General features: G+C 39.9%; 1 protein-coding gene across 4 annotated transcripts in view; it reads right to left on the bottom strand.

The window, feature by feature from the left end:
* The window catches only part of ATP9B (ATPase phospholipid transporting 9B (putative)), a 206,763-nt gene that overhangs the window by 164,270 nt on the left and 21,724 nt on the right, over window positions 1–20,769 (bottom strand). For 2 of the 4 annotated variants that reach the window (XM_082641455.1, XM_082641454.1), the window contains exons 3-5: window positions 19,469–19,619; window positions 16,866–16,979; window positions 8,191–8,299 (exon numbers count right to left, since the gene is read on the bottom strand). In XM_082641455.1, the coding sequence (XP_082497581.1) occupies window positions 8,191–8,299; window positions 16,866–16,979; window positions 19,469–19,619 (374 nt within the window). The remainder of the gene's footprint in view (window positions 1–8,190; window positions 8,300–16,865; window positions 16,980–19,468; window positions 19,620–20,769) is intronic. The other 2 variants (XM_082641453.1, XM_082641456.1) reach the window with 2 other exon arrangements.

Here is a 20,769-nt window from a genome sequence, read left to right as displayed (position 1 = left end):
CTTCCCTGGTGGCGCAGTGGCTAAGAGTCTGCCTGCCCTGCCGGTGCAGGGGACACAGGTTCGAGCCCTGGTCCGGGAAGACCCTGTATGCTGCGGAGCAACTGAGCCCGTGCACCACGACTACTGAGCCTGCACTCTGGGGCCTGCGAGCCACAGCTACTGAGCCTACATGCCACAACTACTGAAGCCCGCACGCCTAGAGCCGTGCTCCGCAACAGGAGAGGCCACCACAATGGGAAGCCCGCGCACCACAGCGAGGAGTAGCCCCCGCTCGCCGCAACTAGAGAAAGCCCACATGTGGCAACAAAGACCCAACGCAGCCTAAAGTAATAAATAAAATAAATAAATTTTTTAAAAAAATTAAAAGAAATAAAATTAAATAGTCACTTATAATATATTGGTATTGAATGGACTTCCTAAGATGGAGGAAAAAACCACAAAGGTAAAGGATCAGAAGATATGCCTACATAAAAAATATAAATTTATCTACATCTGAAAAAAAATGAAAAAATTAATCAAACAAGATAAAAATATTTGGCACATGTGATAAATTTATCTTAGTAGAGAAATTATAAGGTAAAGACGAACACAGGAACAACAGGGGAATAAACTTCCATAAAGGAAAAGAAACAAATAGTGAAGGGTTAAAAGATAAACAGCAAGCAAACACAATGAGAGCATTTTTCACCAAGCTGGAAATTTTAAAAAACGTGTGGCTGGGAGTCCAGTCATTACAGGTAACCAGCACAGTAATGCCAGTCACTAGAGGGAAGCAGAGGATGCTACCAGCATCCAGACATACACGAAACGCCCGTCTGTGTGAGAAGGTACCCTGTGCAAGCAAGTATTTTTTAAAGTTATATCTCATGGGTTCCAGGCGCTAATCTCCAAACAATGCAATAAAAAATGTTAAATGCTTAATATCTTGAAGAAATGAATTCATACAGGTCCTCTTAGGGTGACCTAAGTAAAAATACCAGTTATGCAGATAATGAGTATGTACATACACTCTTGCCTATCTATCCAGTCCTGAGGATACGTGTCCACCATGATACAGCCACAGAGAACCAAACAAATGAGGGAGTGTATGTAAAGTGTTTGTGCCTGACATATAGTAATGGATTGATAAATGTTACTTAGAGTAAAAATGCAATAGTGTATGCTGAATATTCTGGAATGAGCATTGGAAGAGGGTATTTTAAAATGCTGCTCAGACCACAGACAAGAAAGATGACTTAGTGAAAGCGACATATTGCATAGACAATATGTAAAAGGCACTAACGAGGGATTTTAAAATCTCTCGATTTTCAAGGAATGATTATTACTGACAAATAGAGTCAATTTCACTAAAAGATGACAAAATTTCATTCGACATTCCATAAATACCTTTTTAACGTAAAAAAAACAGAGTAAGAATGTTAACAAGTGTGGGACAACACAGTGTTGATAATATGAATCAAAGATGCTAAAATACACAGGAATAAAGAATTTCTATACTCTGCACAGATAAGGTTCCTTTTTGGCAAGGAAACTGGACCACAAGAGACATGTAAATACACAAATGTTCTCTCTCACATTCTCTCAAACACACACACACACACACACGAACACACAAACACAAGTACTTTATATAAGGCTCAAGTCACAGACATTTTTCTCTCTCTCCTATGTCTGAATACTTGAAAACATGTTAAACGACAAAACGCCAGAACTAGTAAAAGAAATAACTAAGGGACTTCCCTGGTGGCTCACTGCTTAAGAATCCGCCTGCCAACGCAGGGGACACAGGTTCGATCCCTGGTCTGGGAAGATCCCACGTGCCGCAGAGCAGCTAAGCCCGTGCACCACAACTACTGAGCCTGCGCTCTAGAGCCCACGAGCCACAACTACTGAAGCCTGCGGGCCTAGAGCCCATGCTCTGCAAGAAGAGAAGCCACCGCGATGAGAAGCCCCCGCTCGCCCGCTGCAACTAGAGAAAGCCCGCGCGCAGCAACGAAGACCCAACGCAGCCAAAAATAAATAAATAAAAATAAATAAATTTATTAAAAAATAAAAAAGAAATAACTAAGATATACTGGAAAACAATCATCACAAGCTGTATGAAGGACCCAGCAGCCGAAAATCAATTCAAGCTTCATTTCTAAGTATCAAGTTCCATGTTAGCTTAAGTTTACATTTGGGAAATACAGTAATAGTGGTTGGTTGACACGGCTTAGCCCTGCTGAGATCCGGCGGCTGATGAAAACACAGACAAAGAAATGACGACTTCCGAATTGATCCTGTCCGCTAGAATCCTGACTGCATGAGCTCTTTAAAAAGCTCAGTCCAGGACTTACCCACGGTTGAATCTCAGCAAGTTCTCATGGTATCCAACACATAGTGGATACTTAGTAAATATTTGTGGAAATGAATGGTGAACTAGCCATCTGGATGGTTACACACAAGGTATACAATCTATACAAGACGCCCTAGCAACAAGGGAAGAAAACAGCATTGTTTCCAAGAATCCAAAAGCAGAATGGCCACACGATTCAAACTCCTTGCAAAAGCTGCCAAGAAGTAGGAGAATCTATTTCATTTGCTCTTCCTTGCCTCTGCCTCTGGTGCTATTCACTAGGAGATAATGAATAGTTCAAGTAGTCCTAAAGAGAAAGGAAGGAAGGTAGCAGCAACAGGTATGGAAAATTCCCACGCAAGAAAAGCAGCTTAGCAGGCAATGAAATACAGAGCAAACTAAAAATCATTCAGTGTTCACTAAGGTCATATGCCAGAGCTAAAACATCCTCTGCTTCCAAACACAGCACCTTCAAGTCGTTAGCATACTTAACAGTGGAAGTGGCCTTCCTGTTCAAAAGAAAAAAATAACAAGACAGAACATTTTCTCAATGTATTTCTACAAGAATGTGCTTGAGAACTCTAAATATAAAAAGTTCACATGCTATAAAATGATACAACAAACTACAATAAATCAAAGAAATCAATGCCATTCAAAAAATAAATTTTAAACTACACTCAATAATAAGCATACACATGCACTTTCTATATACGAAATTTTACTTATCAATCGCTTGCATCAGAATAACCAGCCACAAAGCAATGTGCCACAGCTGAAAGAACACTGAATTTGAGGTCAGAGGGTCCAGGTTCAAACACGAACTGTGCCAAAAAGGATGGCAACTTAGGGCAAATTCTTTAGCATGAGCTTCAGGCTTCTCATTGTCACTGCAGACCACACCAGCCACCCCTGGGCGGAGGTCATGTGACTGAGCACAGGGCAAGTGCTCTGACACACACGGGAGTCCAAAAGAGCAGCTGTGGCTACTGACACCTACCTACATGGGAAATGTCGATTTCTCAGACCATAGGCAATGAGGACCAATTTTTTTAAAAACGTGAATTTTCACTTGCATCTGAAATGAAACCAATGAAATTGCTTTTAGAGTATTTTGAATTCAAATATTACAGAATTGTAAAAGACGTATACCAGTCTGTCTTCCTCATCATTTTATACTGTTTTAGGTGAAAATGACATAAAGTCAGCCACTTTAAGGTAAATGATTCAGTGGCACTTAGTACATTCACAGTATTGTGCAACCAACTCTATCAAGTTCCGAAACAGGTTCATCACCATGAAAGAACCTCATACCCACTAAGCAGCTGCCATTCCCTACTTCCCCAGGCCACGGCAACCACAATCTGCATTCTATATCTATTAACTTACCTCCTCTGCATATTTCAAAAGAAGGACGTCATACAATATATGACCTTTAGTGTCTGGCTTCTCTTACATAGCACAGTATTTTCAGGGTTCATTCACATTCTATCACGTATCAGCATTTCATTAATTGTTATAGCTAAATAATATCCCAATATCCCAATGTATGAAGAGACCATAATTTGTTTATCCATCCATTCACTGATGGACATCTGGACTGTCATCATCACCTTTTGGCGACTGTATGCAGTGCAGTGATAACAGGGGTATATGTGTATTTGTATTTGAGTCCCTATTTTTAATTCTAAATTTATCTGGGAATATCTTAATTTCGCCTTCATTTTTGAGTGACAGTTTTACTAGCATAGAATTTTCTGTTGACGGTTTCTCCTTTTCCAATTTTAAAAACGTCACCCCACTTCCCCCTGGCCTCTAAGGTTTCTGATGAGAAGTCTGCAGGTGGCCCATCACCTCACTGAGGACCCCTTGTATGTGCTACGCCGCCTCTCTTGCCGTTTGCAGGGTGTGCTCTTCGTCCTGGGGTTTCAGCTGTTTGATGGTGATGTGTCTTAGTGTGGATCTCTGCATTTACCCTCCTGGGCTTCAGTGAACTTCCTGAACGTGTAGATTTGCGTCTTTTCCCACATTCGGGGAGTTAATGGCCATTGTTCCTTCACGTCTTCTCTGCTCTCTCTCTCCTCTCCGTCTAGGATTCCCATCCCGTGTCCCTCAGTACACTTGATGCTACCCCACAAGTCTCTCAGGATCTGTTTAGTTGTCTTCATTCTACTTCTTGCTCCCCAGACTGGGTAATTTCAAGTGATCTAGGTTCAAGTTCACTGATTCTTTCTTCTGCCAGCTCAAATCTGCTACTGAAACTCTCTAGTGAGTTTCTCTCTTCATCTATTGTACTTTTCAGCACCAGAATTTCTGGCTTCTTTTCTAAAAACTTACATACCTTTACTGATATTCTCCATTTGTTAACATATCATTCTGGTCTCTTTTAGCAATTGGTCCATTGTTTGCCTTAGCTTCCTGAGCACATCTGAGGCGGATGACGTCATGTTTGTCTGGTAAGTCCAATGTCTGGGCTTCCTCAGAGACAGTTTTTGCTAATTTCTTCTGTGAATGGGCTACACTTTGCATGCTTTGTAATTTTTTGTGGAAAACTGGACATTTTGAGTACTATAATCTGGTAACCCAGGAAATGAGCTATTTCCCCCTCTCCTGGGTTTGTTTTGCTGCTTGGTATATGCTATAGCCGTGTATATTTAGTGACTTTTCTAAACTATTTTTGTGATGCATGTATTCTTTGTCACATATGGTGACAAAGAGGGAGGGAGGAAAGAAGACAGACAGGAAGAACAGCCTCTCCCAGCCTTTGCAGGCTGTGGTTCTGTGCTGGGGACCCTGTCACTTAGCCTGGCTGTTTATAACTCCGCCTCAGCCTTCGCGTCCGCCTGTCCTGAGCCTAGACATTGGTCAGAAGCAAAAGACCTTCTCAGGCCTTTTCTGAGCTTGCATCCAGCTCTGGCCCTGAATGTAGCTTTCAAAATTCCCCGAGCAAACTGGGGCACTTTGGATTCTCTCCCATCTTTTCCTGCCTGGAAGTGACACTCTCGTGTGTGAACCCCAGCTAATCTTTGCCCGGCTACTCCGGCTGTACCCGAGCCTTACACAAGAAGAAACGCCTGCAGCTTTTCAGCCTTCCTGCCCTGAATCCCAGGTTAGGTGAAAGACAGGCGAGCGAACTGGGTCAGTCCTTCAGGTAGCCCCCAGACAGGTCAGACAGACAGACACAGTGCTTTGCAAGCTCGTCCTGCTCTGTGCCCTCCAGGGCCTGCTCTGTGCCCTCCACGGTCGGGTCCAGAGCCCAGACTGGGAACATGGCTGCTGCTGTCTTCCAGGTGGGTGCCATGACAGAGAGGGGGTGGAGCGAGGCAGGAGAAGATACCAAAAAGCTTTCCTATGATTTTTAGGAGGCCTTTTCCTGGATGCAACAACCACCTGGATGCTGTAAAGTGTGACTGTTTTCCAGAGTTTTGACGAAGTTAGCTCTGCCGCTTTCTGCTTGATTTGGGGAGCTGTGTACTCGGTCATGTTTGCTGACATCACCGCACTGTTTATTTGTGAATGATACAATTAGTGCCCAGAAACAAATCTCTGCTCAGCCCAAATTCCACAATGCAAAACAATTTAAAACATAAGCCAGGACCTATACTGTATTCCAAAACAGACAAACCAAAGTTACACCTAATTTACCTGACCATTCTGGGGATTCTTTTCCCCAAAGCTAAAGCTTACCTTATTTTCTGCAACACACCTTTCCTCTATCATGCCAATACTTTAAGCATTAAAGCTTTTTAATAATTAATTTTTCAATTCAATTGAGAAAGAACAGTCTTTTCAACAAATGATACTGGGGCAACTTGGTATTCACATGCAAACGAGTGAGAAGCCATATCACATACAAAATACAAAATGAAAATGGGTCACAGACCTGAGTGTAAGAGCTAAAACTATAAAACTCCTAGAAGAAAATACAGAAGTAAAGCATAACTTTGGGTTGGCAAACTGTTCCTTAGATACAACCCCAAAACATAAGCGACAAAAAGAAAGAAACAGATGAACTCGGACTTCATGAAAATTAAAAACTTTTGTGTATCGGGGACACCATCAAGAAAGAAAAAATACAACCCACAGAATGAGACAATATAGTTCCAAATCATATATATCTAACATGGGACTTAAATCCAGAATATAGAAAGAACTCCTACAGCTCAACAATTAAAACAGATAACTCAGTTTAAAAGCAGGCAAAGAATGTGAATAAACATTTCTCCAGAGAAGATATACTAATGGCCAGAAAGCACATGAAAAGACGTTTAACATCATTAGTCATTAGGGAAATGCAAACCGAAGCCACAGTGAGATACCACTTCACATCCGCTAGGATGGCTACAGACAAAAAGAGAGACAACAAGTGTTGTTGAAGATGTGGAGAAACTGGAACCCTCCCACATTGCTGGTGGAAACATAAAATGGTGCAGACAATTATGAAAATAGTTTGGCAATTCCTCAAAAACATGGAATTACCGTGCAATCCAGTAATTTCATGCCTAGGTATATATACAAAAGAAACTAAAACAATGTTCACACAAAACTTGTACACAAATGTTCACAGCAGCATTATTTATAATGGCCTAAAAGTGGAAACAACCCAAATGTCCGTCCATATGATATATCATACAGTAGAATATCACCTGGAAACAAGAAGACGCTAAGTACTGGTATGTGCTGCAACATGAACGCACCTTGAAAACATGATGCCAAGTGTCAGAAAACAGTGACAACAGGCCACACAGTACATGACTCCATTTATATGAAATGTTTAGAACAGGCAAATCCATAGAGATAGAAAGTAGATCAGTGGTTGCCTGGGGCTGGAGTGGGATAGGGAAGCGGCAAGAATGGGAAATGCCTGCTAATAGATATTCAGAGCTTCTTTCTAGAATGTTAAAAACGTTCTGAAATTAGATGGTGGTGATGGTTTCATAACTCTGTGAATATACCCAAAACTATTGAACTGTATATTTTAAATGGATGAATTTTATGTTATGTGAAAAATACGCCAATAAAGCATAAAAACACTTTTTGGACAATTAAAAATAATAATAATTCATTGTACAAATGTCCATGTATAAACAGAAGACATAAACTCCACTCTAAACTTCTCCATTTTTAAACACGCTGAGTCATTATGAATATCCATGTAGTTTTTCACTGTCACTTTCTACTGTCATCACGCTCACCTGTAATAGCTTCACCCACTCTCCCCCTAATACATTGCTTCTTTTCTACAATGGACTGAAAAGCCAAATAAACAACTCTCAAAAACATAAACTAGGCGAGGGTTAAAAGCCTTAAATGAAGGTTACAGGGAGATCGGCGCACATCAGTTACCACTTTGGACCAAGACTTTTGTTTTGGCTGCTCAAAGCCCTCTTCCTTAAGTATAGTTTAAGGCCAAGATACCAGATGTCTGACCTTAATGACTGCGTTTAAAATATAAAGCAAAGAGAGACTTTAGAGAAAGTGATAACTACCCTTCACAGACAGTGTGTACACACCAGTTGAGTTTCACGTGTCTCCAGTACACGTGCATTATATACAAACTGTAACAGAGCGCACTCTAAAACTATTAATATTTATGTATATGTATGTGTGCATGCATGCGTTTAAGGGTTGGTGTATATATTAATATTCATAAACACATACATCCAAGCATCTAGAGAATAAAAAGCTACCCTGAAATTATATGCATTATATTATTATAAGAAAATTAATTAGACAACACACAATCGCATAATACTACTTTCAGTAACAAAATTAAGACGTTTTCTTACATTTATGTTAATTCTAAAATGATGATTATATTAAACAATGATAAACTGAATTAAAAGTGTCTTGCTCACCTCTTATTGTAAGCTTGCTGTATAGTTGTGAATTCACTTCCTTGTCTCGCTGAAAACGCCGAAATTCATCAATTGCTTCCCTCGTGATAGTAACAGCCAAGACAAACCCCTTTAAACAAAATAAAACAAAGTATTTGAGAACACTGGACTTCAACAAAAAGGGAAAATTCTTTTACTGTTTAGCTTTACTTTTTTTCGTTCAATTTATATTAGTTGTAAAATATACAATAAATGAAAACAAAGAAAAAAGACAAAAAGTATCACTACAAAAGGAACATAGTAATGCATAGTAAAAGATTTACAATTCTTACTATACCCCAGAAAACTTAAAAAATTCACACCTTAATATGTACTTCAAGCTAAACATCAGAAAATATTTAGTAACCCAAAGAAAAAGAAATTAATCTTCAATAAACCCATGAATTATATTTAGAACACTCAGGCATTCAAATATCACATTAACAAAGACTGACATAAAAATCTTATAATATGTGCACTTAAATCTTTCTGATAGAATAAAAGCATTTAGGAACACAGAACAATTCCCATATATGACACTTACACATCAACTTTCTTACATCATGCATCACCATGCAAGTGCATTTGAGAGCACAGGTATGGCCACAGTGCTCCTTTTCTCTCATTTTGTTAAGTAAAAACCTGAACAGATGAGTTTGATGCTATCGAAATAAAACTTCTGTATGGTTGTAATCTATTGTGAAATCTGTTACTAACACATGGCTAACGTCCATCTTTTTTAAAGGCTACACATGTATTTTCTGACACACAATACAAGAATATTCTTCAAGTCAAGTTCCCTATGACTAAACAGAGACCTCTTCAGTAGGCTTCATTTTAATGACAAACATACTCCAGCATACCATGTAAATTACACAACACTGGATGAATTTCCATTTAAAGTACAATAATCTCTTATTCCAGGTTTTTGGGGGTTTTTTTGAATTAAAAGAACACCTTTGTTTATGGACACTGAAATTTAAATTTTATATAATTTTTATATGTCACAGCATATTATTCTGCTTTTGATGTTTTTCAAACATTGAAAGTTTAAAAACCATTCTTAGCCTTCAGGCTGTACAAAACAGAGGGAGGTCCAGATTTGGCCCATGGTTTGCCATCCCTGCTTCTATTTATTTTGAATTTAATTAACTAATTTATTTATTTATGGCTGCATTGGGTCTTTGTTGCTACTCACAGGCTTTCTCTAGTTGCAGCGAGCAGGGTCTACTCTTTGTTGCAGTGCACGGGCTTCTCTTTGCGGTGGCTTCTCTTGTTGCAGAGCACGGGCTCTAGGTGTGTGGGCTTCAGTAGTTGTGGCACGTGGGCTCAGTAGTTGTGGCTCGTGGGCTCTAGAGTGCAGCCTCAGTAGTTGTGGCGCACGGGCTTAGTTGCTCCACGGCATGTGGGGTCTTCCCGGACAAGGGCTCGAACCCGTGTCCCCTGAATTGCCAGGTGGATTCTTAACTGCTGTGCCACCAGGGAAGTCTGCCATCCCCACTTTTATTGTTTTATTTTTTTAAATTAATTTTTATTGGAATACAGTTGATTTATAATGTTGTATTAGTTTCTACCGTACAGCAAAGTGAACAGCTCTACATAGGTTTTTTTCTGTCTAACCAATAGGCTAAAGTAAGTAGGCCTCGGGAGAATGTTTCTTGTGTTTACTGAAGTGCAGTCCTCTTTAAGCAGTCGTGCCTGAAGGCTGGTGTGAGGCTCCAGGCTCAGTGCACACAGCCCAGCTCTCCACTCACCCAGTAGCCTTCCGTCTTGACGTTCATGGTACAGGCACCACCTGTAAGCAGAGTCACTACTGCTCTGTGACTCTCAGTGTCATCACGCATCAGCACCTGCTGACTGTGCTTCCCAGCACGCCTGAGGCCTGGACCACTCTCAGCAGCGATGTGGGAGCCCGGCCCAGGCCCCCTTGGTTCTCACGGCCGCCATCACTACTGGGCCAGCCCCCCGCCTCCAGCCTCATCTCCCTCAAAGTCATCCCTCCACAGTTCCCAAAGTATCTTCTGCAATAAAAATTTGACAGATATGTGGCAAAATCCTCCTCCAGGGATGGGCCCCAGCAATTCACTGCCTGAAAACTCAACAGTGCCCGCTGTTTATGCTCCTTCGCTAAAGCACAGCCTCAAGGACAGACCTCTAGCCTCATGGGCCACTCAATGCCGCTTTTATCCTCCAACGCCAGGACACTAGCAGCAGGCTCCTGAAACACCATGACGTCTCCCATCCGGTCTTTGCCAGTGTCTTTCCAGTGGTTGCTAAAAGCACTATTTTAAGAAGTATTCCAAAGCTACTCTTGGAATCAGAAAGGGAAGCCATGAACAACAGTTGCTGGTAGGCCCCACCCGCAGAGAGGAAGGCAGGCACGGCACGTGCCAGGGATTTGCCATCACCGTGCTAAAGACAGCTGACGATGGGCAGAGTGTGATCCTCACATAGCAGGACCTTTAGCACACATTTTTTTTTTAGTAACAGTTTTGTTGAGATTAATTCACATACCCTAAAATGCTTTTAAAGCATGCATGTCACTTGTTTAGTATATTTACAGAGCTGTGCCTCCATCACCACCACCAAGTTCTAGAGCATATTTATTTATTTATTTTATCGCCCCCAAAAGAAACCCCAACAGCAACCAGCCCCCATTCCCCCTCCGGTTCCCGCCCTGGAAACCACTAATCTACCTTCCATCTCTGTGGATTTGCCTATTACGGGTGATTCGGTAAACTCGACGTTTAGCTTCCTGACAAACTGCCAAACTGTTTTCTAGAACGATTACACCAATTTTCATGTGTTTATTGCCCATGTGTATATCTTCTTTGGAGAAATGTTAATTCAGATCGTACACCCACTTTTTAACTGGGTCAACTTATCTTTTAATTGTTAAGTTGGAAGAGCCTTTTATATCATTCTGGATACAAGTGCCTTGTCAAATATGTGACCTACAAATATGATGTTACAAACACTTTGTCCCATTCTGGGTTATCGTTTTACTTTCTTGATGATGTCCTCTGATGCACAAAAGTTTTAGTTTTGATGAAGTCCAACTTACTCAAGTTTTTTCTCTTGTCACTTGGGCTTTTAGTGTCCAAGATCACAAAGATTTACTTCCACGCTTTCTTCTAGGAGTCCTACAGCTTCAGCTCCATTTAGGTCTATGATCCATTTTAAGTGACGCTTTGTGTACGCTATGGCAGGGGTCCAACTTCATTCCCTCCCACGTGCTGCCCAAACGTCCCAGCACCATCTGTTGGAGACTACTCTTTCTCCATTGAACCGTCTTGGTACCCTTGTTGAAAATCCATTTGTCATAAATGTTTATGTCTGGACTCACCATTGTACCCCTTGATCTACATATCTATCCTTCTGCCAGTACCACATTCTCTTGATTACTACAGCTCTGTAAGAAGTTTCAAAATGGGGAAGTATGAGTCCTACGACTTTGATCTACTTTTCTAGGTTGTTTTGGCTACCCTGGGACCCTTCCATTGTTGCATGAATTTTAGAATCAGCTTGTCAATGCCTGCAAAAGAAGCCAAATGGGGGGCTTCCCTGGTGGCACAGTGGTTGAGAGTCCGGCTGCCGATGCAGGGGACACGGGTTCGTGCCCCGGTCCGGGAAGATACCACATGCCGCAGAGCGGCTGGGCCCGTGAGCCGTGGCCGCTGAGCCTGCGCGTCCGGAGCCTGTGCTCCGCAATGGGAGAGGCCACAACAGTGAGAGGCCCGCGTACTGCCAAAAAAAAAAAAAAAAAAAAGAAAGAAAAAAAAGAAGCCAAATGGGATTTTGCTTGGGATTGCACTGAATCTGTAGATCAGTTTGGAGAGTCCTGTCATTGTAATACTAAGTCTTTCAATTCTTGAACGTGAGACGACTTTCCATTTACTAAGATCTTCTTTAATTTTTTTCAAAAATGTTTTATAGTTTTTTATATGCACTTTAGCTAAATCTATTCCTATTGTTTTCTTTTTGATGCTGTTATAAACAGAATTGTTATCCTAATTCCATTTTCAGATGATCATTGCTAGTGTGTTGAAATACAAATGATTTTTGTATATTTACCTTGTACCCTACAGCTCACTAACTTGTCCCACTATTTTTGTGTGTGCATGGATTCCTTAGATTTTCCTATATACAAGATCATGCCATCTGCGAATAGAGACAGATAGCTTGTCTTCTTTTCCATCTAGATGCCTCCTATTTCTTTTTCTTGCCTAACCTAACTGCACTATTCATTTCACCTTCAATAAAATGTTGAATGGAAACAGAGGGAGCAGCCATCTTTGTCTTGCTGCTGACCTTAGGGGGAAGCCAGTCTTTTACCATTAAAAGTATGTTAGCTGTGCAAAGTACAAAATTTTAAGAACAAGAGAGATTTCTATATTATGACCAAGTATCTCCATACTAGAAGGAAGTCTGTGCTCTAGGGACAAATGGCCAGCTTCTCCAAAGGTGGTAACTTGTCATGACAAAGCCGTGATGAAATAAAGTGGTCATCAAAGAAACTATAAGTTGGGGGCAGAGAAGTACTCTTATCTTGAATGCAAATTCATCATTTTATTAGAGCTAGGGTTAGCAAAGGTAAGAGAAAAATAAAACAAAATAAAATAAAAGCATCAAATATCAAAAAAATTAGCTTTAAGAAATTTCGTATTATCAAAAGCCTTAAAATTTATACACATATTAACCAAGCAGCTTCACTTCTAGAAACTTAGCCTGAAGAAAAAAATAAAATAAAATCAAGGATCCCAGCACTGAATATGAAAAAACTGGAAACCTGAAAGTCCAAATAAGAAATTTATGATACTCTTATATGATGAAATATTTTATTTCCCTAATTCAAAGATGCTGTTGATTTTAAGATACATCATTATTGGGACTTCCCTGGTGGCTCAGTGGTTAAGAATCTGCCTGCTAATGCAGGGGACACGGGTTCAAGCCCTGGTCCAGGAAGATCCCACATGCCATGGAGCGACTAAGTCCGTGTGCCACAACTACTGAGCCCGAGTGCCACAACTACTGAGCCCGCGTGCCACAACTACTGAAGCCCCCGCACCTAGAGCCTGCGCTCCGCAACAAGAGAAGCCACTGCAAGGAGAAGCCCGTGCACCGCAACAAAGACTAGTCCCTGCTCACCACAAGTAGAGAAAGCCCGTGTGCAGTAACAAAGACCCAACACAGCCAAAAATAAATAAACAAATAAATAAATAGATTTATTTTAAAAAAAGATACATCATTATTAGTTTAGTAACAGTCCTGGTGGGAAGACAATATCACTTTAAATACATAAACCGTTTATAAGTCACAATTTCAGTAACATGAAAAATATGCATCTATGAATCCACAAAATACAGTTCTATGCAGCCACTCTTGTGTAGGAGAATATTTACTGTTACAGACTCATGTGATGGTGTGGAAGTAATTTCTTAAAACTCTACCTGTGACTGACTCACCTTGAGAGACAAGAGGAGAATGACTGTCAGGAATACTTCATTTATACAATGAAGACAGTATTTTTAAAGAAGTGATTTTTATCAGACAGGCATATCAGAATCACCCAGACAATTGTTTGCAACACAGATTTGCTCAGGCCCTACCTGAAATATGTACCTTTACCTCTAATCTTCAGGGAACTGACGCCCTCCCCCGCCCCGACATACAAATGGCATTTAAACTCTCCAGGTGAATCTTTAAGCCGTAGGTTTAAAGGGTTATATTTAAGGGGTTATATTTAAAGGGTTATATTCTATTCCTATACAGCTAGGAATAGAAAATAGGGGCTAGAAATAAACACATGAAAACCATAAATAAGTTTGTGCTTTCAGCATTAGCAAGTATATTTTCTATGTTCTAAAATTTCTGTAATGCTAGACTGCTTTTATTAGAAAATGGACAAAATAAACAGCACCTTTAATGAGGGCACACACAGCCTACAGAATTTCTGGCACAAGTGTGTAAGGAATTATACACAATTTGACTGATCATGCAGCAGCCTGTAATTGAGAACAATTAGAAACAACCTAAAAGTCTCCTTTCTCAAGAGGATGGACAAATCAATTGTGATACATTCACACAATGGAATACTTTAGAGGAGTGAAAAACGAATGAACTAGATATATATGTGTCCACATGGATCAGTTTTATAAATCAATGTAAAGCCAAAAAAGCATGTTACAAAAGGATACTTAGAGTAAGACAAATGTTACATAGAATTTTTAAAGCATGCCAAAACAGTGCATCTTGTTTTAATAATACAAACATAGGTAGCAAAATTATTAAGAGATACATAGCAATTTGACCTCAAATTCAGAATAGAGGTTACCTCCAATGAGAAGAAAAGTGAAAGAAAAGAAAGAAGGAAAAGTCACCTATGTTCCCTCTCCATGGCTGTGTGGCTTTAAAATCAACTTTTAAAACTGTGGCGTAAGCTTCAGTGTTCTCCCTCGTGTGACATACGCAACACACAGACACACGCCCCTATCCCATTCAGGATGAAATCTGAGCGCCCACCGCCCCTCTGGGCCCCCTTCCCACCAGAGTTGCACATCCACACACTCCAAGGCGCCCAGACCTTGTGCAACTACTGTGCCCTCTGCCTGCAACACCTGCTCTGCACACGGCCCACTCCCTCCCTCCTATCATCCAGATGTCGTCAAATGCCACTCCAACAAAGGCGACTTCCTTAGCCACTCTATTAAAATAACCCAGTCATTCTCTGCCCCCATATCCTGCTTTACATTTTCAGCTTCACGGCTGCATGGCAGGCTTCCTGGCATCACGGATCATTTAAATTGTCTTTCTCCCCCAGAATATAAGCTCTGTTAGGACAGGGTTTGTCTTATTCACTATTGAATCAACACTGCTTTGACTAGTGCTGGGCACCAATGAACTCAGTGGGGGCTGAGCAAAGACTTGTGTATTTCATTCCATACATATTTGAACATGCTTTTCCCCATTTTTCTAATATGTACACCTTCAGTGTTATTCCATACTTTTTCTAAACATCATTTTCAAAGGTACACAGTAGCTCAGTATTCCAACAATGCATGGCATACAGCCCAGTTAAACAATCCAGTGTTAGACATTTGACTTTTCAAATAATGTTGTCATCAAGAATAACAGGGCTTCCCTGGTGGCGCAGTGGTTAAGAATCCGCCTGCCAATGCAGGGGACACGGGTTCATGCCCCGGTCCAGGAAGATCCCACATGCCGCGGAGCAATTAAGCCCTTGCACCACAACTACTGAGCCTGCGCTGTAGAGCCCGCGAGCCACAACTACTGAGCCCACACGCCTAGAGCCCGTGCTCTGCAACAAGAGAAGCCACCGCGATGAGAAGCCCACGCACCACAGAGAAGAGTGGCCCCCGCTCGCCACAACTAGAGAAAGACCATGCAGCAACAAAGACCCAGAGCAGCCATAAATAAATAAATATTTTTAAAAGAATAATAATAGACATTAGTAAAGACATTTTTTAGACTCTGTGACTGATCATTATTGCTTTAAGATAAATTCCTCAAATGAAAATGCTGAATCCATTTATAAGGTATTTTATATATATTTCCAAACTATCCTCCAAAAAAGGCTACACAGATTTACGTTTACACAACAGTGGATGAGAATCACAGCTTTACATCATCAGCACCAATGTCTCTGTCGATCTGGCGAATACAATAAGTGGAAAAGGTATTCATTTATTCAGTAATTTTGTATCTAGGTTACACATAAGTTGCTTTCATTGCTCAGATCCACGCCACCCTAAAGTCCATGTGAACAGGAAGCGCAGAGGGACTTAAACTGAGCCCCGCTTCCGGCCCTCCCGCCGCACCTGAGAGCACAGACTCTAAGGCGGCAGGGCTGCACGAAGCAGAACAGATCCACTGGGGAGCAGATGGCTCCCATCTCCAGCTCTGAGGGCGGGAGACCTGAGCACCGCCCTGCCCCCTCGCCACAGGCATCACCTCACTCGCCATGCTTTCTTGCCCAGATCACTCTGGTGACCTGCCCAGGAGGGAGCACACCAAAGGGAGCAGCACCTCCTTCTAGGTGAAAAGAAGGAAGGAGACATACCTCTTACCTCTGTAAACTGAAAAGCAATGAAAACTACCTGCAAACAGTATAAAACTATCAAGATAGCGGGTCTGAAATGGAAATATTCCATGACAAACATCATTTGCCTTTCCAAAAATGTCACACCCCAAGCTGTCGACCAGCAGCTGTCAGACTTCACTGAGATACTTCAGAACTGTCGCCATCAGGCAGAGGGAAACGCCGCCCATCCGTCAGGATGTCAGAGGTGCTGAGAGGACTCGCACAGGCCCGCCCCATCTCTCCCAAGAGCTCCTCCAGTATGGGGCAGCGGGGCTGGGGACACACAGCTGCCACTTGAGGGCCCGACAGAACGCCCAGCCCCACCAGCAAAGGCGCTCTGTAGCGTCTCCAGCCAACCTAGCGTAGCACGCTGCCCTCACACTCCTGTGGGGCTGCAGAGGAGGCTGTGAAACCGTGTAACAAAAGTCCAGTGACACACAGCAACATATCACATTTCAAGAATCCGACTGATTTATCTTTTAACCGTCTCCACTCTTAACACTATATTTTAAATACTTAATAATTTCGCTTAATTTCAAAAATCTTTTCTTTTTACCAGAGGAGCCCAGTAGGTGTAGAGATAGCCTATTTTCAATGCTGGCACAAACTGTGAGCAGGATACTACCAGAAAATAGAGATTCAAGAAAAACTTGAATTGTTCATATAAAACCTAAAAAGAAAAAGAAAAAATTAACATAATCTCTTCAAGGAAAATCTTTCATACCTTAATTAAATAATTAAAATCAACATAATATCTAACTGTATTTCCATCAAACAGTGAAAATATGCCCTGAGTCACAATACATTAATTTTGACAATGGCTTTCCAATAACTAAATCACAAAAAAGAGCTAAGGTTACCCCAAATTATATTTAAAATAAACTGAAAAAAAAGACAATTAGGACTTTCAACTATGTTAAGTGTCCTCTAAAAGTTTCTTATTTTCTTGCATGCAATTTTCCAGGTCCCCACACTCATCTTCTATAAATCTTTACATGCACACCAAATGAGACAGCAAAGCCTTCCCAATGTTAGTAAGTCAGTTAATATAGATATACAAACGTATCTCTTCGTATCAACTCAGAAAATCTTACGGAAAAGTGGTGCTAACCTTGTATTTATGAAATGGTAAACGATAAAACATGATAGCCACGTTTTGTGAATGTGGACATCTAGGTAGCTTTACAAAGATCGAGTGAACAAGCAAATCATGTACAGGTATGACTTCACACACAAAAAAAAACCTACTTTAATCTCCTGTATTTACTTCCCTCAAAGTATAAGAAATGATAAAATATAAAAATATGTAAATTACAGACCAATTTTCAGGAAGACAGCTACCTGCATATTCTTTATATGATAGCTGATATACCATAGCTGACCTTCAACACTACAATTACAATGAAACTTACAGACTTGCAAACTGCCAATCAAAATCTCCTGGGATGCCATTTTTTAATACAACGTGGAAGGCACAGAAATTTTAACAAGGGCAGAGCAATGCGTTAAGTACTTATTGTTGACTTAAAGAGTCTGGAACCACAGATTTTATATAATGAAGTTATACACATCATCACACAGTTATGTGTGTGACTAAAAAAATCAGTTACAGTGATAACACATTTATATTCATAATCATGTTCAACTGCTGTCTAAAAATGTTTTGAATCATTTCATAAATTAATCTTAGCAGGAGAGAAAACTCTTTTTCCTCAGTGATTTCTTTAAAATCTCAGTTAGCATCGATTATATCTATTAGCAATTCAGAAATTGCCATTCGTGCTAAAAATGGCATAGAATTCTTACTGTGCAATTATCAGATGTTTCTAAAATACTACGTTTTAGATGAAAAGACTAATTTAAGAGACAATCTAAGAAAAAAGTCATTCCCACGGTAACAGCTGTACAGACACATCAACAGGTCTCTTCCGGACAGCCATCCTGGTAGCCATGTGAACTCACTCGGAACAAAACTAAGCTGCACGATCCACTTTAAACCACTGCAATCAAGACTTTATTGTCTGCTGAGTGAAATTCTGGGGGGCTTTAGGAAAATGTACAATACTTAGCCAATCTGGGAGTATTTAATAATTTAAACCTAAGGAGAAAACAGTAGCTTCATTCAATAAAGTTGAGAATATTTATCTGCCTGAAAGAGAGTTTACACTTTACTGTCCTAACAAAAGATCAGTCTTTTAATTATGAAGCCATTAGTTTCGTGTGTTTTAATAAAGGAGCATATTAGACATCAAGCATCTGACAACTATTGGATGGATGGGGGTGGTGGTGAGGGCTGATCAATGCCCAATATAAAGGCAGCATGGTTATTTAAATAAAAACATGAAAGATAAAGCAGCCCTCATTTCACATAATCAAGAGGGGTTTTTGAAAAATAGCATAAGAGCTAACACCTAGAACATACCAAAAACTTTGATACTGGAAACATAATCAGTGCCAGCTTTCTTTTGCCTTTAAAAAGATAAATAAATCTGTCTATTAAAATAGGGAATGATGCATAAAAGGCAAAAATAATTCCACTATTCTAAATATATATAATCTCAGTTTTATAATTTAAGCCAGAAATATCACTGGCAACAAAAAAAGTAATAAATATTTAAACTTCAGAATTTAAATTTAGCATAATACCTAATTAAAGATAACTACTGATATAACAATACAACAAGGCCTGAAATTTACAATGTGAAGTAGAAAAGAAATCTATAAATGTTTATAGATATTTTGTTATGGAGTCATGTTTGTGTAAAAAGTCATTTTACTTTCATTGTGACAGCCTTGGCAGGCTTTAAACATTAGATACATTCCACTTTTCCCGCCAAACAAATTCCCAGCCAAGCAAAATTTATGACTTATTTTCTGATAATTTTATTTAGCTTTACTTGGTTATTTCTACAATAATATAAATGTGATGTTTATCTAGAATTGAAGGCAATAATCAAACTATAAATTTTCTTGAGTTGAACCCTTATCATGTGGCTATTACAAATGCATATGAATTACTTAACAATTATTTGAAACACCCATGGTTCCAAAGCAAAAGGACTCTGATTTGGATACAACAGAATTAATAAGGGAAAAAAATGAAAACAAAGTTAGCAATCTCTGATATGCAGTCCGTTTTCAATAATTTAACAATCTTACCCCAGGTATAAAGGTAAATACATTGTATTTCTGATTTTTTATAGAATTTCTGGGATGTTTTTCTTCACACTTTTCCGGATATCCAAGCCACACTGTACGAGCTTTCAATTCTCTCTTTCTTTGACAAATATTTATCAGCCAATCACAGCAACTGCATGAAACAAAAGATACATATTGCATACGCTTTTTCAAAAGTTTTTGAATTAATTCTACATATCTAGAGCCAATACTGATTGTTTCTGTATTTACCAGACACCAATAGCATTATCTACTGTTAATCTGTGAGGGTTTTCTTAAAACAGGTCAGCTATACTAATTTAAATTTGATACGAAGATACTGAAGGAGCTTGAATAAGTGTGCAATGACTCCTAGAACCTCAGGGAAATTATCTTCCCCGTTTAGACCCTCTTATTGGCAAAATAAAACCATTAACATTCTGAAGCAGTCAATGCTTTACATGCTGAGAAAAGAATCACCATATGTTATCAGTAATTATGGGTAATTCTCGATACACTACTTGGTGATTCAGTGATAAAGGTTCTCAGACGTCAATTAACTAGGATGTGACCCACCCCCTTGTCTTAAGCAGTCACTTTTTTCCTCCTTTAAGTGATGACTTTCCTCCTTTAACTGATAGCGTTAATATAAAATTAAGATGTATGGCTCAATTCAGTATTTAGAAAGGATACCAATGTTTAATGGACTATTCTGATGGTAATAAAAGCTTGATTGTATTTCCATGTGGCTACCTTCATCTATGCAATGAAGATTTTAATCGAAGCCTACCCTGCTCCAGCCCCGCCCAGGGTTCCAGGAGCACAAACTCTTCTCCTTCCTGGACATCCAAACCACCATATTTGAATAGAGAGTATAAAGTTTCTAGCGGGCTAACTTTTCTTAAAATACTTCAGAAAATGATGAAAAAGTATCAAATTCACCTCTATTAAGCATAAAATAATCATGAATTTAAACTTCAGTATTAACAATTCAGTTTAATTAAAATTTCCAAAATGTAGAGAAAGACTCCGAAAGGTTTGCTAAGGGAAGGGAAGTTATTAAACTTCATCTTCTGAATGTAGCCAAGGCTAGAACTGCAAGCCAGAAGGATAAGGCAGAAATTCCTAACTTCACTTTGTGACAAAGCTCGCTCAAAAGTTAACATGAAATTCTGCATGATAATGACAGCCTTAGAAGGTATGATTATAAGATGAGGTTGGCCCCTCAGGACTTATGTGTCAAATTCACTGCATGTCTTTCTTCCCTTTAACACACTCAGATGTGTTACTTTATAAATCACCCA

The sequence above is a fragment of the Mesoplodon mirus genome (genome assembly GCF_964341445.2).
Source record: "Mesoplodon mirus genome assembly, chromosome: 13".
NCBI lineage: Eukaryota > Metazoa > Chordata > Mammalia > Artiodactyla > Ziphiidae > Mesoplodon > Mesoplodon mirus.
Note: the sequence above shows the minus strand (reverse complement) of the source record. Positions and strands in the feature narration are given on the sequence as shown.